At 37.9% G+C, this 26,697-nt stretch overlaps 5 protein-coding genes across 8 annotated transcripts; 2 read left to right on the top strand and 3 right to left on the bottom strand.

The window, feature by feature from the left end:
• Positions 1-2,263: 2,263 nt before the first annotated feature.
• Positions 2,264-7,822, bottom strand: LOC106744674 (splicing factor 1-like). The gene is made up of 9 exons (XM_014619611.1): positions 7,447-7,822; positions 6,916-7,068; positions 6,219-6,294; positions 4,378-4,530; positions 4,181-4,287; positions 3,744-3,910; positions 3,398-3,556; positions 2,994-3,271; positions 2,264-2,896 (listed from the first exon to the last, which is right to left on the bottom strand). Exons 1-9 carry the CDS (start codon positions 7,652-7,654, stop codon positions 2,344-2,346), a joined length of 1,854 nt encoding a protein of 617 aa, XP_014475097.1. The 5' UTR covers positions 7,655-7,822; the 3' UTR covers positions 2,264-2,343.
• A 118-nt stretch (positions 7,823-7,940) lies between these two features.
• Positions 7,941-14,354, top strand: LOC106744671 (WD repeat-containing protein 48). 3 transcript variants are annotated; one of them, XM_014619607.1, is made up of 12 exons: positions 7,941-8,678; positions 9,260-9,476; positions 9,591-9,803; positions 9,906-10,201; positions 10,291-10,476; positions 10,565-10,888; positions 10,969-11,071; positions 11,180-11,345; positions 11,410-11,601; positions 11,688-11,934; positions 12,015-12,134; positions 12,207-14,354. In XM_014619607.1, exons 1-11 carry the CDS (start codon positions 8,631-8,633, stop codon positions 12,075-12,077), a joined length of 2,055 nt encoding a protein of 684 aa, XP_014475093.1. In that variant the 5' UTR covers positions 7,941-8,630; the 3' UTR covers positions 12,078-12,134; positions 12,207-14,354. The 3 variants fall into 3 exon arrangements, with proteins under 3 accessions (XP_014475093.1, XP_014475092.1, XP_014475094.1); XM_014619606.1 differs by having other exon boundaries at positions 12,202-14,354; XM_014619608.1 differs by lacking the exon at positions 7,941-8,678 and adding an exon at positions 8,835-8,854 and having other exon boundaries at positions 12,202-14,354.
• Positions 14,355-14,455: 101 nt separating this feature from the next.
• On the bottom strand, positions 14,456-16,758 carry LOC106744680 (haloacid dehalogenase-like hydrolase domain-containing protein 2). Its single transcript, XM_014619628.1, has 4 exons — positions 16,574-16,758; positions 15,846-16,145; positions 15,557-15,767; positions 14,456-15,465 (listed from the first exon to the last, which is right to left on the bottom strand). The coding sequence occupies exons 1-4, from the start codon at positions 16,666-16,668 to the stop codon at positions 15,298-15,300; spliced, it is 774 nt and encodes a 257-aa protein (XP_014475114.1). The 5' UTR covers positions 16,669-16,758; the 3' UTR covers positions 14,456-15,297.
• A 193-nt stretch (positions 16,759-16,951) lies between these two features.
• On the top strand, positions 16,952-20,558 carry LOC106744673. Of its 2 annotated transcripts, XM_014619609.1 has the most exons (6): positions 16,952-17,347; positions 17,425-17,517; positions 17,597-17,930; positions 18,003-18,187; positions 18,307-19,289; positions 19,371-20,558. In XM_014619609.1, exons 1-6 carry the CDS (start codon positions 17,298-17,300, stop codon positions 19,649-19,651), a joined length of 1,926 nt encoding a protein of 641 aa, XP_014475095.1. In that variant the 5' UTR covers positions 16,952-17,297; the 3' UTR covers positions 19,652-20,558. The 2 variants fall into 2 exon arrangements, with proteins under 2 accessions (XP_014475095.1, XP_014475096.1); XM_014619610.1 differs by lacking the exon at positions 16,952-17,347 and having other exon boundaries at positions 17,431-17,513.
• On the bottom strand, positions 19,702-25,920 carry LOC106744676 (transmembrane protein 135-like). Its single transcript, XM_014619620.1, has 9 exons — positions 25,063-25,920; positions 23,513-23,643; positions 23,206-23,332; positions 22,979-23,133; positions 22,653-22,905; positions 21,393-21,560; positions 21,119-21,259; positions 20,882-21,048; positions 19,702-20,792 (listed from the first exon to the last, which is right to left on the bottom strand). Exons 1-9 carry the CDS (start codon positions 25,207-25,209, stop codon positions 20,678-20,680), a joined length of 1,404 nt encoding a protein of 467 aa, XP_014475106.1. The 5' UTR covers positions 25,210-25,920; the 3' UTR covers positions 19,702-20,677.
• Between the last annotated feature and the right edge of the window lie 777 nt (positions 25,921-26,697).

The following is a 26,697-nucleotide window of genomic DNA, read 5'->3' as shown; positions in this document are numbered from 1 at the left end:
TATATATATATATATATATATAAAGCACGCCAACGTGATTCAGAACTTCATGTATAAGTTTGCCTAATTTTCCCTAACGTACTGTATGTTAAGAAATTATTGCGCTTGGACATTCGCGATTTTGGGCATTTGTGTCACGTTGACGAAAAATCTACACTTTATTCTTACTTTCATTCTCTTATCACTCTTCTTTTTATTCTTTTCTTCTAACATCTTCATGTATATCTCAATTTTTTCTTGTTTCATGATTGAGGATATGATATAATCCTCTTGCTAAAAAAAAAGCGATGATTTGGATATATGGACTAATAAGTTAACACTGATGACTTTGGATATGCCGTAGAGAACAGCTGAATACAAGACGTTTTAATATTTCTTTTTCACGCATTTACAAGTGGAAACAACCTTTCGAAGAAGATTAAGTAAATTGATCACAATTAACTTGTAACAATGCACCACCATTAACACGACCGACCACCCGTCGGGCCGTAACAGACGCTTAGCGTCGCGTAAATATAACATGTTTCGATTAAAACACTAGTCAGAATGTAGCGCCAGCAACATCGGCCACAAGACCACCACACGTGCGCCGTTGTTGTTATTCCATTAGCGTAGCAATGGCACGTTAACCGCCGCGAGAATCTAATATAATTGCATTGTATGCCGCCACGCTTCGACACAGAGAGCGATCCGAGCTTCCGGACGAGCAAGCTAAGAAGCGACCGATCCTCTATCATCCGAGCGACCATCCGGACCGACCACCTTTTAGCCGCCTCCGTCAGATCGCTGTCGATCATCCGATCTCTCAGGGACCAGCGTTCTCATGGTCTCCGCCGTGCTTTAGTTCGATTCTCCTTACCGAATCGATTGAGACTAGGGATCATCGCAGCCCCTTTGCTTTTTCAGGCTCTTGATCGAGCGCAAGCTCCCGCATGAGTGACAACTCCACGTTGCGCCATCATCGCCGTGGGCAGCGATCTCTGCCGCCGCTTCGATCACCGTTCGACCGCCATGTCCGCATCGCAAAAAGAAACCGATAGCGATACTCTCGTGCTCATTCGAAGCATCTCTGAATTATTAGCGCGCCGTTATTACGTATCTAATCGCGAACCGCGTGCGCACCAGCTGTCGCGTTATGAGCCCCGTCTCCAAACCTGCCAACATCAGTCCGCGATTAAACGCTCACTTGTACGAGGACCGTTTCACACTCACCGCACGATCGAATCATTAGCGAAACCGTCAATACAATTGTATCCACGACTATCTTGAGATTGTAATAAACGCCATTGTCAGCCAGCAGAATACACAATTCTACGTTTTATTTTCCCGGCATCCGACGAGCGAAATCCGCGGATATTAAACACAGCGAACGACCGGCGCCGTAGTTCGAATGTTACAACTTTATCAAATTATCTTCGATAGGTTGTTTCTAAATGTGTGAGAAAGTATGTAAGAAATACTCCTTTTATTTTTAGCTGTTCTGCAACACATCCAAAGCCCCATCAAAGTCGATGAGACACACTTCCATATGTTTTCTCTACCTTATAAATGTTACAAGGTAGAGAAAACATATGGAAGTGTTTCTAAGCTTGAGTCGCCGATTTATCTATTTCGCCCTATGTCGCCCACGAACGTTCGACAAGCGCGTGCGATTCAATTGACACTTCTGCGGGAACCACTCGATATTGATTAAAATTACAACAAAAAATCGCTCATTAATATGCCCTGTACAAACATTAAGAGCGTTTCGTGCCTGATTCATAAACGAATTGACGCATTTATTAGAACAAATGTCGATACCGCCATCATAAACTATGTATATCACCGAACGTTCATGCGTAATACATATACATGTAGTATATTATTTATATATAAATAAAATATCCGAACCACATAGTCTTCACCTATGTTACAATTTTCAACATTGATCAATTTCGGAAGTGACGTTCAGATATGAAATAAAAAAAAAAGGAAGAAAAAGCTAGTCACGCTACTTGTGCCTGTATTTGAGAAGAAAATTCATGTGCCGTAGTCATCTAAACGAATTTACGTAAGAAATCTGAGAGAGTTTTATGAGTCAGTTCAAGGTCGATGATAACTAAAGTCAGGTGTTCCACTGGCAATCAGCAATTTCTCTCGAAATCTGCATCTTAGTTCATCCGCTCTTATTCATCAAGTCATCCAGACTTACGTAAATTCATCGAAAATTTCGTGATCATACGCCACATCAGGACGAAACCACGTATGAAGAAAAGAGTAATCGTAAAACCTATCGCATGAATGGTTTATTTCTGTTAATTTCGTCCTTATATTTCACAGAAAGGTTCGCTAGAACGTTTAAGACTAACTGGTGGGCGGAGGCGGAGGTGGTGGCTGCGCGAGCAAAGTTGGTAAAGTATTCAGGTCTATACCCGGTGGCGCAGGAGCCTGTTGCTGTGGCGGAGGCGGTACCGGAGCAGCGGGGGGCCAACCTCCCATCTGCTGATGCTGCCAGCCTGGGAATCCTGGTGGCGGCGCTGTTCCCGGTGGTGGCGGCCGCATAGGACCTTGCTGACCCTGTTGCCACGGTGGTATGCCCATACCAGGCGGCGGAATCTGCGTGGGTGGCATCTGCCCTGGTGGCGGTGGCTGATTGTTGCCAGCCATCCACGGCATCAATGGAGGAATGTTGGGTTGTGCGGCGTTAGAACCAGGCGGTGGCGGTGGCGGCTGCATCACGCCTGGCGGTGGTGGCATACTAACCGGTGGTTGCCACTGCATGTTCATATTATTCATATTGTCACCCTGACTCCACGGCGGTGGTGCCATTCCCGGTGGCGGCATCATCGGCCCACCCTGCATCATTTGAGGCGGTGGATGTGCTGGGGCTGCCATCAATGCACGAGGTGGTTGTTGCCTGGAGGGAGAAAAAAGATAGAAGACAAACGTGATTGTTGAATTCTACTGATGCAAGAGATTTACATCCGCAGGGAATGATAGAAACGTATATGCACCTATCAAAAAGCCCAGGATAATTGGGATTCGGATTCTGTCTGGGTTGTCCAGATTTCGATCTGTCTGGTGGTGGTCCCTCTCCTAACTCTGCCATGAGCGACATATACTCTTCATCGATTTTTGCTTTATCACCACCAGGACCACCCATACCTCCCATTCCAGCGGCCGCTGGGCCTCCCTGACCAGGTCTTTTTGACCTACAATCCCGAGCAATGTGTCCCGCACCACCGCAACTCGAACACACTATATTGTTCGTCACATTCGGTTTATCTGGACACTGAAATCGCATCGCAAATGAACAATATCAACAGGAACAAATAAACGAGAAGAAAGTTCTTTTAAAGCTTAATAAAGTACGTGTGTAACGTTAATGCACACTCAATTCATACGAAGATATACAAACCAGCCAAGATTTGTGATCCGAGGCTCCGCAATTGGTACAACGTGGACCGTCATTTTCGCGTAGAGTTCCATTTAATAAGGCTAGCTCACGTAATTGGTTACGTCGCAAATCATTTTGGCCTTCTGGTACTTCCACACCTTGCCGAATAATTTCATGTATCTGGTAAAGCATGTATAAAATTTATATCGCATTATTCTCGTTTACTTCAGCTATTATATATTTCAACGTGTAATAATGCAAATACGGTTTGTTTATGCTAAAAAAATCTGAGCGTTGCTATAAATGTCTGGCTTCAAAAGTAAAAAAAAGAAAATAAATTAATATAAATCAATGTGAAGTAACATACCCGTTCCACAGCTTTTTTCACGGCATCTAAATTGTTCGCTGTGATGTACGCATGCAAAGGTTCATCCTCACCTGGTAAGGGTTGACCATCTTTTCTACCAACTTTACCCTCTTTCACAGAACCCTTTCCACGAATTATTATTTTTGCACCTGTCTCTTTTTCCATGGCTACAAAATTTTTGGACATATAAAAATTAAGACTACAATTGTATACATGTGTACGAAGCTAGCGGCACACGATGTTTTTGTATTGAATTGCTTGCTGGATGGAAATACTGCGTTCTGATTGGTATATCGTCAACCATTTTCGGAAATACACTAAACAGAACGCAGTATTTCCATCCAGCAAGCAACCCAGCATAAAAACAAGCATCGTGTGTCGCTGGCTTAAGTTATAGGTTATAGCCACTTAAGCATATTGCTTTGCAATTTATTTACATTTTAGAGTATTCCCCCGTGGTCCAATAAGTAAACCCACGAAATTTATATCGGGATGCTCTTCCTGAGGGATCATCACTTTGTCATGCACTCGTATTATTGGTGGTCTGAGAAAAAAAGGGAATAAATTAAAATATCGTGAAATTATCGACTTATTTAGACGGAAAATTTATTCGATTAACGTAGGGCTTACTCACTTATAATCTGGCGGTGGTTTAAAATCTGGATTAATCTTGAGAATCTTCTGGATCAGATTGTGTCGTTCTTCCTCCAATTTACGTCTTGTACGATACTCCCTTGTGTTTAACCGTTTACCATCACTACTGTAGATTGGCTCTGGAGATGGAGATCTGGAAAACAAAACAAATAATACCATATCAAGATATAAATTTTCGTCAAGACGTTACTAGCATACAAGCAACCTGAGCCTACTATGACCGTATGAATAGGTGGGGAAGAGCTGTTGATTTAGAGCAGAGAATTATGTAGTACGACGGAAAAATCACCGTTATTTCTTTTCTTTCTGGGCTGATTTGATTTAGATTTTCTATTTAATGAGATACTGTCGGACTATGTTGGAGAAATGATCAGTGCATTATAAATTCTTTTCTGTACTAAACATATATATATATATTGAAAGAGAGATGTCTTATATTGTTAATTTTTTATGTAGCATAGGAAAGCTAGATTTTTAGAAGAGAATCATTAAATATAATATTGTAAAGTAACGTTGACATTTTCAATAATTCTTAGTATCAATAATAACAGCATGAGCTGATATTATTAAAATATATATGTAACTCCTAAAAAAGTCGTCAACTGTATTGGTACGCTTATATAATCGTTTATGTACTGTCAAACGAAGGGAATGCGTGTATATTATAATTTTCCATACACACAGTGTCAAGGTATCAAAATAAAGAATAGAAAATTATGCCGCTGTCGAATAGAGCGTAGCTACATATTTAGTGTTCTATTGTACACACAACCACTGGAAGACTGCGCGTTTGTGCACGGCAGATATCGGTATGATGTCAGCTGCTAAGACAGAGATCCTGTGATTATTAAGAAATAATCTTTTGGATTAGTTGTAGTAGTACGATAGATATATCTTACTATATCGTACGCTATCAACGGAAACACAATGACATAAAAGTAACGGTTCCAGCTAAAATCGGAAAAGTTAAACCTATTGGAATAAATCAATTTATTAGGAAAAGTATACGTGTTTATTTAAGATGTACCTGAAAGTAACGTTAGATTCTTCGTTACAGCATTACGTTACGAATTAGAAAATTTCAACAAACCGATATTTTCCTGAAATCTGCTCATTAAGATTGTAATTAACGACAAAGATTAGCAAGTTGATTAATAATCTTCCTATTGGCATCAAGATTATCATTGTTATTGATGGTTTCAAAATGCCGTGCAAATCACGGCAGCCTAAATAAGGGGACAGAATCTTACTCGAGATGACCCATGTATACTGTTGTAGTCAATAATAAAATGACTTGCTATCCGCTGCAATTGTATCATATTCATTAATTATGATACTGTAGAATTTTTAGCCGATTCTTAAGAACAGATCGCAATAGGTTATCTCAAAGTTATTCTATGTGTGCAAGAATGTATCTATTTAAGAGATGTATGAACTAGAATACCCACTGCTCTTTAAACATTGCTACTGATTTATAATTGACGGCTCACTGAATATCAAATACATCTTAAGCCGTTACGTCTAATTCTCAACTCTTGTAAAGAGTTTCGGATCGATCGCGTTGTAGCAATGTTTAATAAAAATGGGATTATTAAAAGAAATTGATTAGGGCAAACCAATATTATCAAAATTCATCTTCTGTGTTGCGTGGGGGCTTCGATCAAGCCCAATGTTTTCAATTAGACATTGGTATTCCACACTAATTGAACCTGAGCCATAGAGATATCTTTAAGGCTCCTGTATTATGGGCTGCTGTATGGTCAGTAGATAGGTATTGTAGATATGTAACGGTCATTTTTGGTATGTAAGTTTCTTTCAAACCTTTCCTCAGGGTTAAGCGGAATTCCAAGGTCTCCAGTGCGTAGCTTCCTGCTGATTTCCTCAATCTGCAGCTGAACTGTAAACCAATGGGTTAGAGGGGGCGGAAACCCCAAGAGTTAGATATTGCCAATTTGCTATAACCGTATACATTCTATAAAATAAGCATGTCTCACAATAAATAAGATTAATGCATGTATTTCAATCACACCATAATCAGTTTCAAAGTCAAAAGCCTGTGGAACTTTATATGACTTATCAACTATGAGAATGTAGCTATTAAGAAAAAAAGAAAAAGAATTATAAGATACAACTTCAAATTTTGTTTTTTGTTGTTTTTCAGTAAATTTATTATGTACCTAAATAACAGGTAATATGTTTATAGATATATCTAGTAAAACTTTTTCCGGGGCATTGAAGATGCAGGAATGGTCGAATCTTAATAATTGAACAAAATTGGCAATCCTTTTTGCCAAATTTGACAATACAGCTTTTAAGGAATCTCGATGCTTACCTATGAGAACTTTGAGCTTTTTATCAATACATACATCATACTTACATCGTTCATTGTCATATACTCTACAAATTAGTTTTTGGAAACTTATATACAAAAGCAAAATATTTGGAATAGTTCCCTAACTATATGTACTAACGTACAAAAAGAAATGTTATAAATATTGAATAAATAAGAAGAACTTACAGAGATAAGCCTTCTCCTGTTCAGGAGTCAGATTTGTCGGTAGTACTGTAGGCATCCCTGGTATAAATGTTTTGTCATGTTCGCTACCTCCCCATCTAGTTTTTCTCCTCTTCTTACGTTCCTCTTTTGTTTCTTTATCTTGTTTACCATCCTCTGTCATATACAAGGAATTATATAATATATAAATCTCTAAAGTATCATTAGCATTGAAACAAGATTTTGTTCATATTACATATATCTTATTTATAACTTATCGAACATTTTTCATTAATTTCTAAACATAAACTGTTTTAAATACAATGTGGGTAATTCTATGAACAGAGGTACTTATAACTACATTGAAAATATCAGAAGAAATATTCTCACAACAGATCTGCCTGATCACATCAACTGCTACTTGTAATCACGCGAATTTGCTACTTAAAATCACGGGAAGCTACATCATTTGCACAGAGCATGTGAGAAACACTGCTCAAAAGAAAAAGATCAAGAGAGAAAAAAAGGGGAAAGGGGAAACTCTCAGAGACATACCCTCTGTTTCTCGTTTGCGATTCTGTGTTGCGGAACTCGCATTCACGTTAGCATTCGGCTGCGGGCTGCCGTTCGCGATCGCGGCACTAACCGCGGCGGCCGCTGCGGCCGAGGCTGCTGCCGCTGCATTCGCGCTCGCCGGATTCTGCTGAGCATTTTGCAGATAACTTGGATTCAGCAACGATGTGAAATTCCTCGACTGATTCATGTTATCGCGATGGACGTTGCAACGTCGGCGACGAGCAGTCAACAACTCTCGTCAACCCACGTGGTGAACGTGTCCAACAACACACGAAGTAACGATTTTCACGACAGTTTCGTCGGCAAAAGATACGCTACTCGAACAACCGACACACTGAGAAAATGGCGAAACCCTCCTGACGGAAGGAAGGTATCGTTAGCGCGCTATTCTCGTCGGGCGTACCACCGGACGTCATCACGTAAAGGCTGATACTTCGTCCTCGAGTCTGTCAGACGCGCCGATAGGCTGTCAGATAAAGGATTTTTGGTGTCCCTAGGAGAAAGACGATCCAACTAGTACGGCGAACATATCGTCACGCGGTTCGCCGATTGGCGCGTCACACCACTGTGAGATATCACGTCACGTGGCCAATCGTACGAGAGGGTTCCAGATTCCCGATTACATCCTGTTATTGGATGGCGCACACACACACACACACACTCGCGAAATTTGTTGTGCGAAAATACGCGACGTTGAAGCGTATTGACACCGGCGGCGGCACGGGAGCAGCAGCGACTACTACGAGCGTGCACGTTCAAGCGTTATGAGTATGAACGAGGGTCCGCCGCCATCGAGAGGATCATTTGACGGGCCGATCATCGCGACCCGGATTGTCGCTGAAGAGCGAGAGTCTTGCGGCTGAGAGGACACTTACTGTGATGCGCCACTGTCCGTTGTCTCGCAAGTACCTCGGCAATGCGACGATGAAGACGGCATTCACGACAATGACGACGATGATGATGCCACGCGACTGCCGCACCACGCGTGCTGCATCCCGGCAGTGATCAGCGCGCACATTAGTGCTACTACAATGACGCAAGTACAGGACAACCGAGCGCAACGTGGAACTGTTGTCGCAGTTGCTTGAATCGTGGAATCGACTCCCCAACTGTGAACTCGGTCGTCCCGCTGAACGATCGCCCGCCGGACAATCCCGGGCGTGATGGCAACTCACAAGACGGGCGGGCAAAGTGCCCGTAAAAAAGTACAGGTACATATGTCACGGCATTGTAGCGCGCGGCTCTCAATTTTCCTCCTCCCGAGGTATCCCATGTGGTAGCCGATCAGCCGTCGAGGACGATCGAGACGTCGCCCGGAAAAGCCACGCGAAAAGGATTACGCGATAACGCGCGTTGTGTAACGTGATAATCGTTCATTTCCTGCATCGTGAGCCCTGTGAATTCCCGGATATTTATTACTTCAGTTTTTTTCCGAGCTGATTGAATGTGTTTTTGTAGCGCCTTGTTGACACTTTGCTACAGCGTTGTCCGTACATTATGTTTGTCTCGTATATTAACTCATAAGTGGGCGCGTGAGGAATAAAACAATTGCCGTTTATAGCGGAAAAATGCTCGAATATTGTCGACGGTACTTTGTTAAATCCAAGAGTAAGTGGCAAGCAGTTACTGAAAGCAGCAATGTCGCAAATAAGAATGAAACGGAGAAACATTCGTTTGTTCATGCGAATCAGTCACGCGTCCACTTGCGGGTTAAAGCGACTGATATTAATGAAATGAAATGTTCAAAAGTCACGAGTGTGAAGGATTTACAATCGATGGTTTCCCCACAAAGGTGTCTATGGTTATACGTGATGAGGTGGAGAGGCAGCACAGAGCCGGTGTTAATTCCTTGCAGTACGATCCAGCTCTGCACAGGCTATATTCCGCTGGTAGAGATAGCATTATAAGGATATGGAATTGCAGAAATATGAAGGAGCCTTACACACAATCCATGGAACATCATACGGATTGGGTCAACGATATAGTGTTATGTTGTGGTGGCAAGAATCGTATGTACCCACTTTGTGGATCGCAAGTTCTCCGCGATATATTAATCTCCTCGTTCGTCTCTCAAAGTTCCTCACAACCGCTAATGTGTTAATCGAATCGTCGAATCTGTGCAGTTATATCCGCGAGTTCGGACACCACTGTCAAAGTTTGGAATGCACATAAAGGTTTTTGTATGTCCACACTGCGTACGCACAAGGACTATGTCAAGGCATTGGCGTACGCCAAGGACAGGGAGCAGGTTGCTAGTGCGGGTTTAGATAAGTCGATATTCCTGTGGGACGTTAATACACTGACTGCTCTTACTGCAAGCAACAATACAGTGACAAGTATGTACTTGTAGATACATGGCGGTGCTACTTTGCAGAGATTTTGCTTCTCTTTCCTACCATATAAGAGGGCATTAATATCGTACATACAATATATTGCAGCATCGTCTCTAAGTGGGAACAGAGATTCTATATATAGTCTCGCCATGAATCAAACTGGCACCATCATCGTAAGCGGCAGCACAGAGAAAGTTCTTCGTGTGTGGGATCCACGATTTTGCACGAAACTCATGAAACTTCGCGGCCACACGGACAATATCAAAGCATTGGTCTTGAATAGGGACGGCACTCAATGTCTATCAGCCAGCTCTGATGGCACTATTAAATTGTGGTCGCTCGGCCAACAAAGATGCATGCAAACGTACAGAGTTCATAAGGAAGGCGTGTGGGCGTTACTGGTAATTATAGATGCGCGAATCTTGGTTGTTTATGCAGTTATTGTGCAACAGTTATTGTACTAAAAAAAACAAAAAAACGGTGTATTTAGGCAACAGATAGTTTTAGCCATGTAATATCTGGAGGCAGGGATAAGAGAATAGTGATGACAGAGTTGGGCTACGCGGAGAGATACACGGTTATCTGCGAAGAGAAAGCGCCTATACTCAAGATGGCTATGACGCCAGATCAATCTAGTATTTGGGTGGCGACTAGCGAGTCAACCATTAATAATTGGGTAAGTAAAGTCTTTCGAATTCTCGTTAATAATAAGAATTTGTACAAAAACGCGCACACGAGGGGAATATACATATTTAATGTTTTAGTCTATAAGCCAAAAGGACTGGCAAGAGCTTGGAATCGGAGATTATTGCGATTCCGCCAGTAACGTATCGGGCGGTGTAAATATATTGAGAAACACTGAACCCACGCAAAAGATATTAGGCGGTCCTGCCATAAGACATTATCATGTGTTAAATGATAAAAGACACGTTATGACGAAAGACACGGAGGAGAATGTTGCACTGTATGATGTATTAAAGGCGTGTAAAGTAGAAGATTTAGGCAGAGTCGATTTCGAGCAGGAGTGTAAAAAGAGAAACAAAATGGTATATGTTCCAAACTGGTTTAACGTTGATCTCAAGACAGGGGTATGTATCTCTTTGAAAAATCGATGCTCTCTCCCTCCCTCTCTTTCTCGAGTTGAATTGATCCTAACTGGTCATTGCAGATGTTAACTATACATTTAGGGCAAGACGAGAATGATTGTTTCTCTGCATGGGTTTCTGCGAAAGAGACTGGTTTGGCAGAGAACGATGCTGTAGATCAAAAAGGTAACGACTCTTAACCTAGCTAATGACGGCTCGTGCTTGAAGACGCTAATGATGCTGGTGAATTAAAAATAATGAAAATTTCACCAAGATTTTCCTCCTGTATTTCAGTGAATTATGGGAATCTATTGTTGCAAGCCTTACTTGAGCACTGGTGGAGGCCGTTACACGCTGACGACGAAAACGAAGGCAATAGCAACGATGGAAATGGTCCCATACATACGAGAGGAGGAAATCCATACTTCTCGGTACCTAGTCACACACCTGTCATTTTCAGGTATGAAAAAAATTATTCAAATTCTCAACGAACAGACAATTATCACGTAATTTCTTTCTTCCAGCGAAGTGGGAGGCAGAACCCTTTACCGACTATTAGTCCGAGATGCCGCAGGAGAGACCGAAGGTGTGCTGTTGAACGAAACAGTACCGCCATGGGTAGTGAACATTGTCGTAGACAAGAATCTTCCGCAATTCATTAAGATACCCTTCTACCTTCTTCCACACGCCACTTCCGGTGTAAAGAGTTTGAAGAAGTACGTATTGCGCAGTGTCTTTTCCGGAGGTTCCGCGCGAACTGGCGAGTAGTCAAATAATCTTTCCGTTTTATTATTGTCTTAAGGGATCGTTTGATCGCGAATGATTTTATACAAGTGCGCAAAGTGGCAGAGCATGTTTACGATAAGGTGCTCGGTGCAGGAAGCGATTCAGGTTCGGTAGCTGGTGGCGGAAACACGGTATCTGGTGGATCTCCAGCGGGCGATAGAACGAACACCGACTCCAATGCTGACAATTCTTCGTTGGCCGAGGAAAAGGTCGAACTCCTGTGTAACGATCAGGTCTTGGATCCGTCGATGGATTTAAGAACGGTATGTATAGAATAGAGCGAGGCTACAGGCTCCTATCGTCGGGAAAGATTCCCCTCACGTACAACCGTTTGTTTTTAAAGGTCAGGCACTTTATCTGGAAAAGTTCGACAGATTTGACACTTCATTATCGCCCTGTTAAATAGTTAGGATTAACTACATTGCATCATGAGTCTTTACAGTGTGCCTGGTTTTATACCATGGTAAGATATGCCGTATTTGTCCGTCTTTTTTTGTCGATTCCGTATGAAAACTACACGTTCGTTTCAGAATAGTGGAAGATACATGGGCTATTTGCAAAATATGGTACCTTGTGCCACTGTCTCTTTAGGAAACGATCACCTGGATTTCACGGATGTTTCGTTGGACAACGTCGAGACAAGAGCAAAAAAAAGCAGCGAGGCGTATTTGGAGTATTAGGAATAACACGCGAAGTTCGAAGGCAATAATGTGTGGAAGTATTAAACGTAAATTGCTCACTTTTATACACCTGCATCCTGCGGCCAAATTCACACTACAGAGCATTACTCTCGATCGATTCGATCCGCTTGAGAATAGCATGCTTTTTGTACCTGGATGTAGAACTTAAAGCGCTTGTTGTCAGCCACTTATCGTCTTCCCACGTCCGAGTTATCAGTAAGAAACAAATATGGCACAAATACGAAGGGAGAAAATGAACGGAGGGATAGACCGCATGGCCGAGAGAAAATTATTCGTTTCGTCAGGTCTAAATGCCAGGTGATCCTCACGAATGCTCCTCAAATTTTTCTTTATTAATTCTACTTTAGCTGTATACTTCGAGTAAATAGGATCCTTTCGTTTTAGTATTGTAATAAAAATATTGAGTATTTATTGAAAGTATGGAAAAAAGAAATTTATAATGTTTTGTTACGTGCATGCATGCAAAATGTACTCCACACCTGCCTTGTTACATTAGAAAACGAAGAGAAGAAGTACACACACACACACACACACACATATATGAAAAAGAAAGAAGAGAGATATGTCAATTTACCATTAATCAAATTATATTTGAATAGCCAAATTAGAAGTTCAATATTTCCTGTCTCGTTCAAATGGGAAATGAAAAAAAAAAGTGTATTTGTCTGCAATGTAATAAGATCAAATTCTGTCTCCCGATCGAAGCTAATGAAGTATGAATATGTATGAACAGTATACATACTTGACATACTACTAGGATGAATGGATTCGGAAAAGTATTCAACGGAATTTGATCTTAGAAGAGATTTATAATGAATAAAAATTATGTAGTTCTTATGTTAACATATTCGATTTTCTAGACTCTATATAAAGTGTATATATGAACGCGACTGTGAATAATGTCCATTAACAGTAGGTCGTAATATAATAAAAATTTAACAAATCTTACTGTGCAGACAATTCAAATTACAAGCCGATAATATGTACTGTTACTGTGCAAAGGTTAAAAATCTTCAGGGGAAAGAAGTTATTATTAGTTCACATATTACTACGGTCTGTGAGTTACATGATTTGCGTTATTAAAGTTGTGCGAGCAAATCCTTTTACAAGTGCAAAATAATATACCATTATTATTATTTTTAAGCGCTACACAATGTACGATATATCGCTATGTTCTGTTATCAAGCTTGGTTAAACCTCGATTTGGTAATGCTTAATATATATAAGAGTTTATTTGCTATTGCTTCCTTTTTTTGCATTCATTCACAAGAACTATTTGTTAAGATAATATGATAAAGAGACTACTCTTGACTCATTGAAGGTACGTAGGTGTGCGTGCGTGTCAAAAAACAAAATGTATCGTCCTACTTAAGATTGCCTTATTTGTTATCTTGGCAAACATTGTTTTAAAAGAAATTGTGCAGCGAACTTATATTTTTTTAATCGTTACGCGAAATCTTAAAATATAATTTGAAACCAAATGTAAGTTAGCTTGTAGTATAAAAATATAGTTATCTTTTAAACACCTCTCAATACGGTACGTTACGAAGAAGAGATAAGAATTGTAAGTTGCGTTTGATCTTAAAAATTATTTATTACGATGTGACTCGTACGATAGTATATATAGTGATTAATAATAATCAGAGTTATTCGCGCGGTTCATTACACAGTTCTCTCAGAGTGTGCTGTACATATATTAGTGTTCTCTATGCAAATGTATCTCTTGCATAAATCGAGATTGATCATTTTGCGATTTTATTTTTTCGAACAAGTCAGTTTACTTTAAGACATTCGTTATCATAAATCGAGGGATTTATTATTAATCGTGATGTGCCTGATCATAGATCACAAGTTACAGAGGGCATTTCAATTGACTTGTATTGATATTTAAAACAATCCATAATTATACAAGATACGCATTACCATTTTGTTCGTGTTATACGAATGACATTATAGAAATTATAAAGTACGTCGAGAAGTTACCACTATCGTCGTAAATTTTTACCATCATTTATTTCTGTAGCGAGCAGCATATGACGCGATAACGCGCATTCAGTCTCATCATCGTTTAAAACATCGCTTATATACGAAGAAACTGAAGTATCAATATTAGACCGTTGATAGTGTGAAAAATCAAAATCAATCAACTTCATCTCCCTTTAACGTTATATTGAGCATCGAAAATAAACAGTGTTGGTATTTGTGACCTGTATAAAAAAAAAAAGGAGTTGTATATCGGTGCCAAATTTTATACTAAAAATGATATTTCGTAGCGCACCAATACTCCGACAGAGAGAAAGAGAGCACTTTGTTTCTGTGAACTTGCTTTATTATCGAGCGCAGGTTCTACAGTGGTACTATTTACGATATAAGGTTACGCAGTAGCGACAAAGTCATGAAATTTATAATTTTCTAGAACGAGATAAAAATTAGTATCGTCTCGTCTCAGCAAAAGTATCGAATGTGTGTATATCATACGAATTACTTTGTAAAATACGTTTTACTGTCCTAACGTGAGTTATAATGAAACTTTCCAATGTCAGTCTACAAACATGTCAGATTTTCTACAATTTTCTACAAGAGTGTGTAATGAGACGATATTTCTGTCATCCTCGATCGATATTTTCGTGTGTTTATCTGATTATCTTTGTAATACATCGATTCGAATCGGAAATTATATGAATAGAATTGCAGAACGCGATAATACGAAAATTCATATCAGAAAGAGGATTGATTTCCATTTGTATTTATCGTCTACAATAATATGGCATCACTCTAGACTATGTACACTATAAAAGGAAATAATCAATATATATAAATAAAATATATAATTTAATACAGAAAAAAATCTCATTGTGTCCATATGCAGCAATGTGCGCGAATAAAGAATTCCGGCTGCTTATTAATTTCACCAACCACAAATCTTCAAATGCCATTATCAAGAATATTTTCCACTGCTTGTACGAAAGAAGCACATACTTTTGCTGGTCCCGGAATAATCGTGTTCTCATCTCCTGTTCTGTATTTGCCAGTTTGCACCAGAATACCCCTGATCCCGGCTGCTTGCGCACCGGCTACATCGTCTCTCACATCCTAATTACAAATTCATATTTGTGTGACCGTGTAAGAAAGTTGTAATTATATGTTATAGAAAAAAGAAGAGAAGAATTATTTGAAATATTACGTCTCCGATCATTACAGCCTCTGTTGGATCTACCTCCCCTAAAGCTGCCTTGAAAAATCCTACGGTTGGTTTACCAACTACCTCCGCTTTCGCGTTGCTAGAATATTCTAAACCTTTAATAAAAGCTCCAGGACCTAAGGCCAGACCATCGGGACGTTTGTAATATCGCCCTTCATGAATAGCTATGAGTAACGCGCCATCCAACAGTAATCTAAAATTATAACGTGCACGTTGTACGTGTTCGACGTACGAAAGATAAAAAAAAAGAAGGAAAGAAATGCCAAACAACCTGAAGGCTTTATTCAGTTCGTCGTAGTTGAATCTGCTCGGCGCCAAGCCAACCACCACTGCATTAAGCGCTGTATCGTCTTTGACTAAATCTTCAAAATCTTCCATCGCTGCTGGATCAATCAAGAGCATTGGATTTAATTGCCGAGAGACAATCAGTTTTCTCGCTGCAGCTAAAGAACTGAAGATTTCTTCCTTTTGCAAGTCAAAGCCAAGATTTGTCAGACGCCTGTACAAGCAATTACTTGACTCTTTGGTGGTGTTAGTGACGAACTTGATCGACAGATTTGCATTCCGTAGCCTAGATCACAAGTTTATAAATTTGTGATTACGGTAGAATAGAGTTCACACTTTCAAGTCATATTAGATAATAATTGTTTTTATTTATTGGCATTTAATTTTTATTATTTTATAATCATTTATTATTAGGGGAGACCGTTGGTATTCTAGAACATTTTCGTTAAACATAAGCTTCATTCAAACTGCGAGGTGATCTCACTGTTATATAATCAGAGAGCCCGTCATTGGGCAATAAATTTGTTATTATCATTCTAATTATTGAAAAAATTATGAAATGAACAAAATTACACAGAAAGAGAATGAATTTTTCAAATTTTGACATTAGTTAAAAAATATCGCGCCATTTTTACAGAGATTGCGCTGTAGTCAGTGCGCACGACTGTGCCATGTATTTATAATTAAGACAAGCGAATAAACAACAAACAGTACCTGTTTAACGCTTGCACAACGCCAGGGATAACTGTATTATCGATATGCAACGTTCCACTGAGATCTATCAATACTGTTGTGATTTTTTTCGCCATTATTATCGCTATTCCTGATATAACCAACTAATCATACATATTCACCATTACATTGTTTTGAAGACAAGAGCGACCCCATATGTCGCTATGAGTGTCGGTTCACATTAGGTATTTTAAGCCATATGAAATTGACCAATCACAGTTGAATGTGAAGAGAATAATTAACTGTGATTGGTCTATTTCTTAAGTTTTAAGGCCTAAATTGTGGACCGATACTAAAGCCCGTATCAGATTACGGATTGGGAATTGAGATTGAAATGAATTTGGCTAATCAGTGCAAAGTTAACTAAACTCAAGTTTAGTGAAATTTAATGAACTTTGCACTGATTGGTCAATTTTCAATTCAATCTCAATTTCTAATCCGTAGTCTGTTACGGGTTAAATGCGATCGTAGGGTCGTATAGTTGCAGTTGTTCGACTTGGTGGTCCACTTCAGGCGACCACAAATCCAGTCGCTGGTATTGAAAGTCGACCAACTCGAACGACCGTGATTTTACGATTGCCAACGGTGCATTGTAAATCAAGCTCAAAAACCACCTATCAACTACCTATTCAGTGTAAATCCTGCATAACGGAATCTGCCTTTAAAGACCATATGACGTGTGAATACGCACGTGGTGAAGATAAACATGTTCTCCGGGAAGCGGGACGACGTGAAACAAGTACCGTGGTTTTCTCTGTAAGTATTGATTTAAACTATGCCCCGATAAACAAGACACCTATTAATAACAATTAGTTTAATCTATTAATTTTAAGAGCCGAGTGGTACGACGTCTATAAGAAAATTTATTCCAACGATACAGTCGAACAAACAAAAGCGTACGAAGCGCTTCTAGCATGGAAAGGCAGGTAATACGACTATATGTATTCAAGAGATGTTAAAAAGAAAACAATAAGATCAGCTACGTGAATATGAATTACTTTACAGAATACCAAAGTTACCGGTGGGTGTAGACAGCACTCTTTCGATCCTACAAGTCTGCCTACGTGATCGCGAGTGGACGACCAAGATCGACAACGGAGAATTGCCAATGTATTGCGAGAACGATTTAAGCTTAATGTATTCTACCACGATAATGAGATTCTTAAATCACGTATCAACTATAGGACACACGAAACAAGTATCCCTATTTAAAATCGCTCAGCAATTGAAAATTCCTGAGTGGATAGTCGGTCTGAGGCACAATGCTGCTCACGGATATGAATTAGCGCCTCTTGGTGTATTAAGAATAGCGATTAACATATTGCTTGAATGGTTACATGTGTGTATTATAAATATTTATATATTTAAAATATATATTATATGTGCATCTGTTGAAATATTATATTTAAAGGAAGAATATTGGGCACCTGAAGCACTTGCAATGGAACAACTTTGTACAAAAGAAGACGATACATTAGAAGTGGAGTCGGACAACACACAGGCCTTTAAAGATCTAATTGAGCTTTGGACAAGTGTTGGTTTATACATTCATGCTGGTTATCAATTAGTATCAGATATACCAGATACTGAGTTACAGTATGTATTGCAATCTGAGTAAACTACTGTAACAATTTTCTCCTTCCGAAAAACAAATTCATACAGTTCATAGAATGTAACTGATTTTATATTTAAATTACTTTTTAATATTGTATCAGGATTACATTACAAGATTTACGGACATATGTATTGTCCCAGCGTAACAGAAGCTTAGACGATGACAAAGATGAACACATGCAAGTCGATAAGAGAAATATTGAAAATGAGAAAAAATACGACTTGAAAGCTACCGTACAGGCTTTACTTTTATCTGAGATATCTGCATATCTATCCAAGAACTTGTCTGTACACAAGCAAGGTGACACAATTTGTAAAGTGTTGTGCGAAAATGGAACTTTCTTACCTAATTCAGATATTATGCATATCTTTTTGAGGAAAGGGAGACGAAAAATTAGCTCTGGTAGAAAATTTATACCTACCAATATGCTACAGTTTTGGAAAGATATTATTATCTTACTGCACAAGAACAATTTATTGAAGGCGTTGATATTTAAGCTGCTCAATATCTTAGATGAAGAACATGAAATTAAGGAAAGAAAAATATTCGCTGCTTTGTGGATAAATACTATTGTCTATAGTTTTATTCAACTCGACATTGCTCAAAATGTCTGTCGCACAATGGAATATAATTTAGACGAATCGGGCAAGCAATTATCTACCAAGGTTTTAATTCAGCGTGTCATGATATATGTACACGGTAAATATTCGTATTTACAAAATGTTTTGTGGATAGATGTATCGAGCACCATACCATGCTTTCTTTTCGATATAAACTTCGTGTCGAAGTTTTTATTGCGTGCAAACGAATTCTCTGCGGAAGTGATACAATCACTTCTGAAGTTTGTTAAACCGAAAATAGATGCGAATACAGAAAAACACCTGTTAAACTTACTCGAAATCTACATATTTAAAAAATGTGACGATGATAATAATCAGAATATTGGCGAGAAAATATACACTGTTGACGATCTCCGTGTAAATTCAGTAGAAAATGAAGTGCCGGAGGAGGAACGTAGCGAAAAGAAAACTTGTTTGTTAGCGGATCAAGTGATTCGCAATTTGCAGTGGAGACCAGCACTCGGTACGTTTGTACGAATAATCTATTTTCTGAAGGATTACGTATTAGTGTGATAACTTATAATATAAAATATTTCATTTTTAGATACTTATCAGTGGGATAGATATCCTATTGGCTTATTGCCATGGCAAGATTCGTTGGGAAGTTTAGAACCACTCAAGCCGAAATTACCAAAACATTCAGCTTCAGTTCTGGAATCGCAAATAGTTCCTGGTATTGTAAACACTAAGAATTTAAAGATGGAAAGTCGTATCAATTGGGATAACGTATTGCGAAAAAAGAAGGAGAAGAGGAAACGTGACGAGGATGATAACACTGACGTTATAATGAACAGAGCATTAGAAGTTGTAAAGAGGCACAAGTGAATCCAGTTTGCACCGTATTAAGAATGTTGTTTATCAAAAATTACACCATATAACAAATAAATTACATGTATTTCTAATAAAATTTGTTAGAACAACTCAATTTTATCGTGGAGTATTTACCTTTTAAGCGGTATATATCTCTCTCTGTTTAATGCTAGACATAAAAAAATATATATAGATAATATTACAGAAATGAGGAAAAGTATACATTTCTCCCACTATGCATTCGAAAGAATATCTACACAAGTATACCGCTATCGTAATTATTACACAGCAACCACATCCAAGTATAAATAATTCATTCGCCTATTTCTCCCTTATATGCTTCTCACATGTATAAACATTATAACAAATGTTACATGTACAACTGTATCTGTTATAAAAGTGTCAAGTTTATCCAATATCACAACATACAAGCATCGTTGCTTTGAAATACGTTTGAAAAGAGAAGAGGCCGTTAGTTTTTTTTTCATGTTAAAATTTTAGAACTCGATAAGATACGTGCATTTTACACTATACAGATAAATATATGCATTTTCCACTATAGTATGTACAACATTAGATCACGCACATACAAATAATAATTTGTCATCGCGTTTAGGGACGGGACTAAAGTCAATGAACCATATTCGTGGATTACAATGAAATTAATAACTGGACATTATTTCATTGATATTGCCCAGTACTTGTAAAAGTTATGAAATCGTTTTGCGTACGTATATAAAGTACTTGATTATGTCCTAGATCATCGTCGTTACCGTATATATCTGTATATATTATTTAAAACCGTATTTTATCCCATCCCATTAACTATCGCAATTATTTATTATAACATGCTTTAGAAGTGCACATAATGCATCTGTTTACTTCTTTGGTTCAGCAAAACAGTATGTTCTTAAAAAAAAAATAAGCTCCCACACAACATATATGTCTAAGAGTTATCTCAAAGACATGCTTTATGACGTCTCAAGTCTTAATGTTTTCTGAACTAAGGTACGTATTGTCGCTTCATCTTCGGGAGCTACTTTAGAACGAATAACTAATTTGATCAGTCAGATGCGTTTTTCTTAGCACTTCTTTCAAATTTTTGCTCGATTCTAAACCGAACATATCTAATGGTATTCGGGACATCACCGCTATCCTAAAATAAACGTAGAAATGCAATTTAGAACAATAGACAACCATATAAACTTTAGACAGACGGTACACTGACTTTTTAACGTAACTTACCTTCCACCGGACATATTATAGAGGAATTTGAAATAAGATGATCGCAAGTTTTGTGGTTCTATTATAGCTGCATGGAAAAGAAGTGCGGTACTAAGACAATACCACAAGATCATGAACCATTTTACTTCAGGTACTTTTCCGCTTTCCACTGCGTCATTCCACAGCAACTAAATAGTGCAAGCAAAGCAAATAGTGGCTATAACTAGGAGATTAGTAAGAATGATGCAAAAATAATACCTGTAATGCCTTCCACATAAAGTATAACGCTATAACGTTACTGGGATATGTCATAAATGCCATACTCGCGATAAATCCAGCGGGAATAGCATAAATGTGTGAATCCTTGTGGAACGTTCTTCTTAACAAACATGATATTACCTACATATAAAGACAGAGGAAGACATTAAGTGACAATAATGATTACTCGCTGGACATCATTGTCATCGACATCGTTCACTATTAATTCCTCTACTTGTATTTTACTTTAATACATAGAGACACAATAATATACCCTGAAAAGGCCGGAACATCCTCCAAGGAATATAGCCAGATTTAGGTTTTCTCTTCGAAGGATGGTGGTTTTTATTAGTTTAGGATTCCGAAGTAATTTTTTAAATTGAAGGATTAGTTGAAGTGCTAATTGCCCGCCAATACCATAACTGAAAGCTCTTGCACTACCCTTTAAATAGAAAGATAAAATATGTGGAAAGGAAATTTCCACTTGTTATTATTATTAGATTATTTTCCTTTATTCATACTGCAGACATGGGAATGACTTAACTGTTGAAAACCATGAGATGAGTTTCATTTTTGAAAAAAATTTTTGAAAAAATAAGAAAATAGTGAGTTAGCTTCGAAAGACACATTTTTTTCAAATAATTTGATGTGCGTTAAAAATTAAATTTTTGTTCATCTAATATACCATTCCTTAAAGAAATTAAAAACTTCGCATTTTTCCAAACACATTTAATGAAGTGAAATAAAAATAACACTTGAGTTCAATGAAGTTATATTATATGTCTAGGATATTGGTATATTTCAGATTTTTTGTTATTAAACAATTTAAAAATAGGAAAGAAAAATATTTAAATTACAGACGTTCCCCTTGAAAACTAGTCAACTTTTTAAGAATATTAAAAAAATAATATTCAATAATATCTAATTTAAAGAAAATCCAATCGAGTGTGCCTGTAGCGGTCATTGGCTGCGTTCGGGGAGCACGCTATCAGCGATAACGCGTTATTTTATCTTTCCCTCATTAGATATACGACAAGGATAGAATAACGCTCGTTAGCGCTGATCAGCGCTAACGCATCAATAGTCCGAACATATCCATTATCTGTTTTCCTGCTGTCACTTGTAAATACTTCTCATCAAATAGTTCTCATTTTGAGTTTGGTGGGCAAACAAGAATTACAGATGAACAAACATAGACAAATTGTGAACAGTTAATTCCACTATATAATTAAAAAATAAAAAAAAGAAAACAGTCATGTGTACTTATGATTGTCACTGTCTGTTTTTCTGACAAACTTGATAAAATCAACTTAAAAATAAGATCACGATTCTTCACTTTATAAATATTGTATCATCAGAGTCATTATTACTTTCTATTGTCTATTGAATCCTTTGTTTAATCCAAGTTTTTTTTAAGGACTTGAACAAGGGAAAGTTCTTTTTTTCTTAAGTGAGAAAAAATGAAATGTTTTGAAATAAGTGAGAAAAATTGAGAAAAATGAGTCACTCCCATGCCTGATATTGTTATTCTTACCGTTAAAATATAATGCGCACAGCTATAAGGATGTGGACACGAGGCATGTCTGCTGCGCGCTTTCAAAATATTTATTAAATATTTGTATGTTTCAAAAGATTTTTGAAGAATACTAAATTTATTCTTCTTGCATTTCTTCCGTATATCGTTATTCTCCTCTATACTGTTATCTTCGACACTTTCGAAGGAGGCTTTGGAATGAGAATCTTTTTTCACGGCGTATTCAGTCTCTTCATACGGTCCAATAATTAGCCTATTTTTTTTTTTAAGTTATATGTAAAGTATACAAAAAAGGTCAAGTGTAATGAGTATACGAATTTAGATACCTCAATATCTTATATATGGAATCTTGCTTGTTCACTTTGGAACGGAAAAAGTACAATAACACAGCTGCACTCACAGCAAAGATATAGACTTCCCCTTTCGGAATAGGTGAAAAATATCCTCTCCACACACCCATTCTAAACAACGTTTCTGTGGCCTAAAAGAAAACAACGATAAAATCTGTATCCATAGTTACCATAGTTACAGACCGTTACAAGGCACTACTTACAACGTTCGCTACATAGAGACATAATAACGGACGCCTAGAAGGTCTTTCTATTAGAATAGCAGTTAGACTAGATAAAAAGGACGGAACATAAGACACAGTCAAGATGTTTAAGTGCCCAAGTAGCCGGCTGAAACAATTATCATCTATGTATCTTTTATTGTTGCCCTTACTTTTTATCTTATTTATTTAAATATAATAATGTCCATATAAATATATTAAGAAGATTAATAATCATTTAAGGTACAAGATTATAAGTTCTTTAAGATACTAATTTCACTAAGCAATTATACTTAATTGTCATGCTCACCTCAAGCAGCAGATAAACAATGAATAAGAAAAACCACTCCATGCAAGAAATGCTGTCGATTGTAAAATACCCAATATAGTTTTCTTGATGTCTTCCTTCGTTGGTTTCTTTCTCTTCATTAAAAGAGCAAACTAAAACAGCAGAAACAGAGGTCAGCGAACGTAACAAGAGAATAAAATAATTTTACATAAGCTAGCTTGCTAAACATTACAATTTTTGCATTTTAATATTGGAACAAACAGTTATAAAAGTTGTGCGTTATAACTGCGAAAAACTGTAAATTAGATACTTTAGCCCCAATACATTCAGTTTCAAAGTTCTTGTGTACTTAGAGATCATTGCCAATTAATTATTCAATAAATATCTGAATAAATTTGTTAACTTTAATTTTTCGAAAAAACCAATTCATACATGAACATTTATCATGAACTGTTAGTAATGCAATATTGATGTGTGCGTGTCGTAACGTGACGACCTTTAAACGTAGTAAGATGCGTGAGTTTTTAAATGCAAAGTAAATATCGAATATTTTATATAGTAGCGCAATAATAGGATAAAATAAAAATCAATATATTTTATATGATTACGTTGTATAGGTATACTGCGGTTTTTTTTTTTAATGTCGAATGTTTAATATTCTGAATATTGCAGAAAACGACACTTATATGTGTCTAGCAGTATTCAGTTGTGCGTATTGCGAATCGATTCAATTATATAAGTAATTTTACTATTCGATAAAATATATAATTATTTATTATTATATTAGATATAATAAGTCTGTTTAATAATAAACCAGCAGTAATTAAATTAATTCATCGTTAAGTAAAATGCATAACCTTCAGTTATGTATATATACTAAATTTGTTTTGGCAATATTAATTGAAATTCACATAATAATGAATGTGTTGACAGAGTTTTCAAGGCTAGCCTTATTGAGCTATCGGATTTCAGGTTTTAACGCAATTTATGTAAAAGTTTCACCGCGTAAATTTTCCTATTTAAATGAATCGGTCGTTACATGAAATGTTAGGTGTGTGCAAAAATTCAAATCTTTTGACTCTATAAAAATAAAATGGAAATTTGCGAAAAGAGATATGTACGTATGTAGATATGACAAAATCATAAATTTAAATATTACGCATCATGAATGTATTATGTAAATCTTCAACTGACATTATCTTGACCTCGTTAATCTTATGTGACTTTGACGATTTCATATATTCCCTTACGATTTTTTTTTCTTGAATTTCAATAGAAAGAAACGAAGATTACGAGGACGCAAAATGTATTTCAAGAAATGTAAATTAAGCAAAATCGTTCATGTAACGCTTTCGTGACTTATGACTGACATCACTAATCAAAGATTAATGATTAATCGAAGTAGAGAGATGAAACGCGAGATTCCACACTTCATCACAAACACATCAGGCGACACCCAGAAATCGAGTTTTTACAAGAAAAGAAAAAAAGCGACACGTCAAGAGCAATCATCCCGTGCGAACATTCCAATCGAAAGGAATAGAAGGACGCACGTCAATGTTGGTACGTACCAAGTAAAGAGTCGTATATATCCTCAGGCTCTCCTCGAGGGAATGCAAGCCGAGACCAGCGTTCGAGCTGATGCATGAGCTCGTCCACGGATGAGAGTATTCTGCGCATGTTGCATCAACGGCGAATTTGCTGAGTCGTACGGGCATCTTCGGTGCGTGTGCACGCGATGACAACACAACACGACAGACAGTACACGATGAGCCCCCGTCTCACGCACGTTGCCACGATCGTCGTCGATGCAGCAACGAGTGGCGCATGGATGGGTGAGGACGGTGTGCGTGTATTCGTGGGCCCGAATTCGTATGTTGTGCTCTTCGTCCTTGTTTCTACGCTAATTGCGCTCAGATGATCGGCACGCACGGCTCCTGGTGCACATTCACGATGGATTGCATCTTGGCTGTTATTCCTCTGCGTACGGTTATCATGTACAGATACAGTGGATATACTTGCGTAACGAAGCACAACCTTGATCCGCAGTGTCGCTTACACGACTGAGAGAGAACGGCGATGCAGAATACTTTTACGAGCGCGCGCTCGAGATTCGATATCGGCTCGGCTCGGACTCTCTCGGATGAAACGCGCCGGCGCGTCGCGGGGTCACGTAAGATTGACCAAGTGACTTTGATACATACGTACTCGTCGAGTTGCTACCGACGACTGATGATGATGGTGGCCATTTTTCGCCACATCGGATACGAGTGCTTATTATTGATGAGATATAGGCTGACGCGGCAAACGCGTACAGCTCGGCTTACTGTTAAGAATTTTGTTTGCATAACAAACGACGTTGACGTTATGACACCCGTTACATATTCATTATTGTGTTGACGACACATATGTCTCGGACATTCGCGACATCTCTGGTTATAATCAAAGAATTGTGAAAGGAATCACTGTGAATTGATTTCTGAATTTTTTCAAATTTTGCGATTGTATTTTATACAACTACAAACATATATACATGCATAATACAGGGTGGGCCAATAGTCACTTTACCATTTAAAAATGAAATAACTTTTTTACTTTTAATTATTTAATAATTTTAATGTCCAATAATTCATACAGTACCGCTTGTGTGCAGGTAGAATGAATTAAATTATAATAATTTAATAATTTAATAATTTTTGTTTTTAATATTATAATGTACACCTCTTGGAGATTTTTTTGGCCTAAACATGAAAGATAACATCGTTTAAATGACCCCCGTTTTCCCTTTCTCAAAGGACCTCTTTCTATGGCACTTTCCATAACTGCTTGCAAAGTGACTCTGTTTATCATTCGAATTTCCTGACGAATATTGTCCTTCAGCTTAGCAAGAGTTCGGGGCTTAGTAACAAACACTCGCTGTTTCAAATATCCCCATAAAAAGAAATCCGGGACCGTCAGATCAGGGGAACGTGACGGCCAACGAAACTCTACATTTCTGGAAATTATTCTTTCTCCGAAAATTTGCGGGGTCTTCCATGGAAGATTCCCTGGACAGAATCTTTCTGTTGAAAACGCCGAATGAGGGTCAATATCGTTGGTTTTGACGGAGAATTTCTTTCGTTAAAGTGTCACATATATGTTCTCTGAGTAAGAACAATGGAACGCTGATGTTCAAAGTAAAACTCAATAAGTTTTACACGTTGTTC

This window comes from Dinoponera quadriceps, unplaced genomic scaffold (genome assembly GCF_001313825.1).
Source record: "Dinoponera quadriceps isolate SergipeBrazil2010 unplaced genomic scaffold, ASM131382v1 scaffold1352, whole genome shotgun sequence".
NCBI lineage: Eukaryota > Metazoa > Arthropoda > Insecta > Hymenoptera > Formicidae > Dinoponera > Dinoponera quadriceps.
The sequence above is the reverse complement of the archived record's forward strand: the minus strand, read 5'-3'. Positions and strand labels throughout refer to the sequence as shown.